The sequence below is a fragment of the Nestor notabilis genome, unplaced genomic scaffold (genome assembly GCF_000696875.1).
Source record: "Nestor notabilis isolate BGI_N333 unplaced genomic scaffold, ASM69687v1 scaffold20172, whole genome shotgun sequence".
Classification (NCBI taxonomy): domain Eukaryota; kingdom Metazoa; phylum Chordata; class Aves; order Psittaciformes; family Psittacidae; genus Nestor; species Nestor notabilis.
Genome location: NW_009918117.1, coordinates 1 through 6523, shown reverse-complemented (window position 1 = coordinate 6523; position 6523 = coordinate 1). Strand labels below are relative to the sequence as shown.

General features: G+C 54.1%; 1 protein-coding gene across 1 annotated transcript; it reads left to right on the top strand.

Moving 5' to 3' along the window:
• Window positions 1-197: 197 nt before the first annotated feature.
• Window positions 198-5330, top strand: CDK9 (cyclin-dependent kinase 9; the record flags this gene model as incomplete). Its single annotated transcript, XM_010009559.1, has 6 exons — window positions 198-332; window positions 1141-1231; window positions 3017-3183; window positions 3351-3549; window positions 3624-3772; window positions 4887-5330. Coding segments are annotated over 6 exons (1107 nt in total), but the record flags the coding sequence as incomplete, so codon positions are not given.
• Between the last annotated feature and the right edge of the window lie 1193 nt (window positions 5331-6523).

Genomic DNA, 6523 nt, shown 5'->3' with positions numbered 1-6523 from the left:
CCGAACCCTCTTAGTGCCACCCTGGGGCCGTGCTCTGTCGGGGACGGGACCGACAGCATCGCCCCGAGTCCCTGCGGGGCTCTGGGTTGGCTCAGCCAGCCCTAAGGGTCTTTGGTCCAAAGGGTCGGGCAGTGGGTCAGCACAGAGCCCTCTGTGTGGTGCTGTGCTGGGTCTCGGTTGGTATCGCCCCGGGTCAGGAGCAGTGGGTTCCTTCCTTGTGCTGCTCACGGGTTGGTTTGTGTCTTTACAGGGAGGTTTTCAAAGCCAAACATCGTCAGACGGGCAAGAAAGTAGCGCTGAAGAAAGTGTTGATGGAAAATGAGAAGGAGGGGGTAAGCGTGTGAGCGTGGCTGGGCTGTGGTTGGGAAGGTCGGGACTGGGGGTTCATGGGGGGAGTTAATCTTTGGGGTGGCAGAGATGCGTTTTCACGCTGTTCTATAACAATATTTACTGCTATAGCATGCCAGATACAACACCCATAAGGGTGTGGGCTGGATCCCAGCCCTGTGGCCTTTTTCCCCCCCTACTTACACTCTGACAAAGTTGTTGTTTGTGGTTGCCCAGCCAAGGTGTACGGCGTGTTACCACCTTTTTGGCTGCAGAGGCATGTGGCAGCAGTGCAGTGTGGTAGCTGCGTGGTGACCAGGCTGCAAGGAGCTGTTGCAGTGATGCTGCTCGCGCATTCTTCCTCCCCTGCAACCCTGTCACCCTCGGCACAGGGCTCTGCACTGGCTCTTGCTTGTGGAGGAGCTGGGCAGTGCGTGAAGGGTGTGCAGAGATGGGGCACGCTGGGGAGTTAACAGCTTAAACAGCAGCTTGAGCCAGGCTGTGCCATGTCCTGTTATGAATGTGCAAGGTGAGGAGAGGAGGGAGGGCTGTTTGCTTGCCTGTCTTGGCACCACACAAACACCTCTGTCTTGTGGCAGAATCTCCCTCACCAGTGGTGCCTGATGGTGAATAAACTTGGACAGTCACAGTGTTGGTGGTGTGTTTGAAAGCTCTCATTGCCCTTCAGTGTCTTGTCACCGTGCTGCTCAAGCAGGTCCCCTGCCAAGCTGCTGTGGTCACATCTCTCCTGTTCTCTAGGCAGGGGTGGCCTGGTCTCCTGCATCTCTAACCCTTGTTCTTTCTCCTTTCCAGTTCCCCATCACAGCCTTGCGAGAGATTAAAATCCTCCAGCTGCTCAAACATGAGAACGTGGTGAACCTCATCGAAATCTGCAGGACCAAAGGTAACTTGCAGGGTCTCCTTTGTGCTGGCTGCTGGTTTTCTTTCAACCCTTCTTAAGTGGGCTGGTGTGTTGTGCAGGGAGCGGTGTCCTCCAGCTGAGCACGGGCTTCTGTGCCTGTCTGTGATGTGGGATGTTGCTGCAGCTTGGCTGAAAAAGCTGTTGTCAGTCCTGCTGGGATATACCTGTGCCATAGCAATGAATGCTGCCAGTGCTGGAAAACTCCTGTGTGAGAGGGCTTAAATAAGCCACCACCAGAGAGACTCTGAAGCAGAAGGTTCTCAGCCAGAGCTGATCTCATGGCTGTGCACAGGAGCTGGAGCCGTCCCTCCCAGTTGGCTTATGCTGGTTGGATTCGTGGTAGCTCTGAGCTGAGACTTGCTCAGCACCTGTCTGTGGGTGGCAGTAACGTGCTGTGAGGGCTGGGGCTCCACATGGGGCTGTCCTGAGCTGTTCTTGACCTCACACAGTGTTCCTTTGCTGCATGACTGGCACGCTCGGTGCCCCTGGCCTGAATCTGCGTCAGGGAAATGGCTTTAAAACGTTTGGTAGTTTTTATTTATCATTCTTCTATATGGATGTGTACTGGAAAAATGCTTTTAAAAGCGGCAGCTGATGCTTAAGCCACAACATCTAGTCAGTTGCTGCAGTTCAGTAAACACAAACCTGGCATGTGGTTGTTTTTAAAGAGCCCAGTCACTGACCTGGTAAAAATCTCTGGCTTAGGACCAGGTATTGCAGTTACTCCACTGCATGTAGGTTATTGTCTGAACAGGTCTGAGTGGAAACCAGTGACAGGTTAATCTGTAATTCATTGTGTGATTAAGTTGTGACGACTGTGCCTGGCAAACCCAAGGTAAATATTTTGGAGACATGTCAATAGTTGGTGTTTTGTTGGAATTCCACTTTTCATCCAAATCTACCTTGACTTAGTTTCCAGTGAAGTAGAAACATTGCATTTGCTGTTCTCAGACTTGAAGAGTCTCCCTTTTTACGCTGGGAAGGAGCAGTAGGGGCTGTATCCGTGTAAGGAATTGCAAAGCCAGTGTAGCAGGCAGAGCGGTGTGCTCCCTTGGGGGCTGAGCTTAGGCATCATTTTCTGGTTGGAGCTGCTCATCAGCAGGTTTTGCTGATTACAGCTGATGAAAATCAGCCTTTCTTTTTATAGTGTTTTGCACGTGTGCTTGAGGAACAAGACCAAAATCGATCGCTTCGTGTGAGGTTTCCTGTTACTGGAAATTGCAGTTGGAGTTGGAATTTTTCAGCCCCTTTGATCCAGATCAGTCTGTTTTCACAGATGCAGTTTGAGGTTGCAGAAAACCTCCCTCTCTAATGTTATATTAGAGAGAGTTTCTGTTTCTGCATTTCCCCTGGGGCTATCTTTGCTTGTGCCTCCTCTATCACTGATGCCATCAGTGATAGAGCTTGGCTGGCAGCGAGGTGTGTGCGCACCTACCAGCCAGAGCTTGCAGGGAGGAAACCCCACGGCCGGTGTGTGTGCCCAGAACAGCACAAAGTGAAGCTTTCAAAGAATGACATTTCCTTTCCTTGCCTGGCTGATGACATTCATTGCTCTGATCCTTATCCCCTGTTCTTCCGTTGCTGGTTGTGCTGTCTCGGTGCCTCTTTACGAAGGATCTTGAGCCTGTCTCTGGTTCTCTGTGCTCCTGTGCCCTGAGGTTTTGTCTGGTGAGCATTGTATGAGCAGCAGGGTAGCTGGGGGCTGAGGAGGAGCTGTGATGGGGTTAAGGGTCTCTTGCTGACAGTCCCTCCTTGCCTCTCCCATAGCTTCTCCATACAACCGCTGCAAGGGCAGTATCTACCTTGTGTTTGACTTCTGTGAGCACGACCTGGCTGGTCTCCTCAGCAATGCCCACGTCAAGTTCACGCTCTCAGAGATCAAGAAAGTGATGCAGATGCTATTGAATGGACTTTACTACATCCACAGGAACAAGGTAAGGGGCCAGATCCATGCTCTCCATGGCTTTCCAAGGAGCACGTGTCTTAGCACAGGCTGGAGGGAAGTCCTTCCTTGTCCTCCAGAGTCCGAGTGCTCTCTAGCACCAAGTGCCCAAGGAGGGGACCTTCATGACTTAACCTTTTGTTGTCTCTCCTTGTACAGATCTTGCATCGAGACATGAAAGCTGCGAATGTCCTGATCACACGGGATGGAGTCCTGAAGCTGGCAGACTTCGATGGAGTCCGGAAGCTGGCAGACTTCGGGCTGGCTCGAGCCTTCAGCCTGGCTAAGAACAGCCAACCCAACCGCTACACCAACCGCGTGGTGACCCTGTGGTACCGGCCGCCAGAGCTGCTCCTAGGTACGAGGTGCTGGGCTCTGCTCTTCCCTGCCCTCCTCCTCCCCCCAGGTGACTAACTCAGCGTCTCTGTTTAGGGGAGCGGGACTATGGCCCCCCCATTGACCTCTGGGGCGGAGGCTGCATCATGGCAGAGATGTGGACCCGCAGCCCCATCATGCAGGGGAACACGGAGCAGCACCAGCTCAACCTCATCAGCCAGCTCTGTGGGTCCATCACGCCGGAGGTGAGGGCAGGAGGGTGGGCAAGGTGTGGAGGAGGAGGGGAGGAGTGACATGGGCAACGGCTGGTACCAGGCACCCCTGGGCCTCTTCCCACCCTGTGTGCTGGCTGCTGCGTGCTCCCAATGCTGGAATGTGGCAGGGAGGCTGGGGAAGCTCCTGCAAGTGGTGTTTGCCTCCTGGGAGCTGGGTGCACTGTGCTTTCCTTGTGACACGTGACTTGTGTTCAACCTCCTAAGGAAAAGAGGATGAACCTGGCCTTCCAGACCTCCTTCGGGAAGGGCAAGTCGTGTCTTTGAGCACAGAGAGGATGCTGGCTGCTTTGAGTGTGAAAGAACAGAACATTACGTGTAGGAATCTAGCCTGTGTTTGGGGGTTCTCTCTCGGATAAACACCCTCAGAATTTCTGCTTAAAGAAGAGTAGGGATTTTTGGTCAGCTTGAAAAGCCTCCTGAATTCTGACTTGTCATTCGTGGCATCAGCTTAGCCTGGTGTGAGGAGTGCTCAGCCCTTCTTCAGCTCCTTCTTTAACGGCAGCTTGTCCTGCCCTCTTGTGGGGACTGAGCTGAGGGCTCTCGGCCAGGAGCTGGTGGGGGCTGTTGTTCAGGCAGCTGGAGAGGCCTCATGGTACATACATTATGTGCATACTTTATCTACGTACATTGAAGGCACTTTCTTTTGTGTGTATTTACCTGCTGTGGTTGAGGTAAGTGCTGGTGATTGCATCAGGCTTTGCTTTCTAAGGATAAAAGGTGCCACATACATCCAGGTTGTTATTTAGCAGTGAGCTTTGTCACTCAACCTTTCTGGATGTTGTAGCTGGTCTGAGCTGTGCTCTCTAGTACCAATTCTGTGGGAGAAGCAGAAACTCCTGGAGCATCCTGCGTGCCATTCCCACATCAGGAGGACGCCGTCCTGACTTGTCCACACATCTCCAGGCGTTAGTGTGCCTTTTAATGCCTCCTTCATCCTGTGGGAACAAGGTCTGCTGGCTTGGAAGTTATAAAATAGCATTGTTGTCTCAACAGACCTCGCCCTGGTTTGCCTGAAGGGGTTCACATCAAGAATGGCTTGTCCTCTCCATAACTATATTCTCCCAACTCCCCTTTTCCTTCCCAGGTTTGGCCTAACGTGGATAAGTACGAGCTGTACGAGAAGCTGGATCTCCCCAAGGGCCAGAAGCGCAAGGTGAAGGACCGCCTCAAAGCCTACGTGAAGGACCCCTATGCACTTGACCTCATCGACAAGCTCCTGGTGCTGGATCCTGCCCAGCGGATCGACAGCGACGACGCACTGAACCACGACTTCTTCTGGTCAGACCCCATGCCCTCGGACCTCAAAAACATGCTATCCACACACAACCAGTCCATGTTCGAGTACCTGGCTCCTCCACGCAGGAGGGGTGGGCACATGCCCCAGCAGCCACCTAACCAAGGCAGGAACCCGGCTGCCACCAACCAGACCGAGTTTGACAGGGTCTTTTGAGCAGGGGCTTCCCCAGCGGGGTCCTGGCTGGGGGAATCTGCAGCCTGCGTTGAGCAGGGATGTCCCAGCGAGGTCTCTGGCTGGGAAAGGACTTTCTTCAAGGTGAAGTGCCTTGAACTGAGCTCTGACCTCTCCTTGTGCAGCAGCTCAGCCACCACAGAGCTGTGTGACTGGAGAGACTTGTGTCCCTGCAGCTTTGGCACAGAGCCCGTGTGCCCCCTGCAGCAGCCTGGAGTGGTGATGTTAATCTTGCAGAGCGGTCATTATGGACCTGGTGATGGAGAATGTGACTCTGGTGGTGCTGGGGCTCTTGGCAAATGGTGCTGTGACCAGCAGGACTGGGAGTAGCTGCTGGGTCATTTCTCTGCTCTCTTGGTTGATAGTAGCTCCTATATGGTGTATCTTTTGAACCCTGACACTTTGATGTGGATTGAGGCAGGTGCTTCTGAGTAACGCAGAGGTGTCTTGGAGAAGGCAGCGTTACTCTAGGCAGCATGACTAACTCACCGGAGTCTGGGCTTACGGGGCGAACTGGGGGGTGGCTGGCAGAGCTGCGTGTTCCATACAGCCAGGACCTGCAGTGGGAATCGCTGCTCTGCAGCAGCATGCAGCCATCTACGCTTTCTTCACTGCGCGCTCTCCTCTGCGGCCTCTGTCCTGGAGCTCTTGGCAGCGGCGCAGAGCCAGCCCGCTGCCTTCCCCGTGTGCAGCGCGCAGCCGGGGCACTGTGACCGTGTGTGATCACCTGCTGCTGCACCCTGTCGGGACCGACTGGGGCCTTCACAGCTCGCTGAGCACTTTGTCTTCCATGGCCGTCAGCTGCAGATGGCCATCTTCTCGCTGAGCCCCATGGATCCCAAACGGGTACCGTGCGTGACATGCAGCGGGCGATAACCTTTGGCATCTGATGGGGTTGTCCGTTAACCACGCTAATGGCAAAAGCCACGTCGGTAGCTTAAGGTCTCAGGGGAGGACGCGGTGGTGAGCGGGGCCGTTCTCAGGACACAAAGTGAGGATGATAAAGGACATGTACAAGGTAAATCTCTTGGTGTGCGGGGCTGATTGTGCCGCGGGGGTGGGTATTGGGATTGGGTTTCTTTGGCTAAAACAGTTGGTTGCAAGCAATAAGCCAGGTGACTCTGCTGGTTGTGAATAAACACGATGCTGTCCCAGAGCGCCGGCTTTAACCTTGCGTCGCTCTTGCTAAGTGGGGCGAGCGGCCGCAGTGCTGGTTGAGGACGGGCACCCGGTTGGGGTCTGGATGTTGTTCC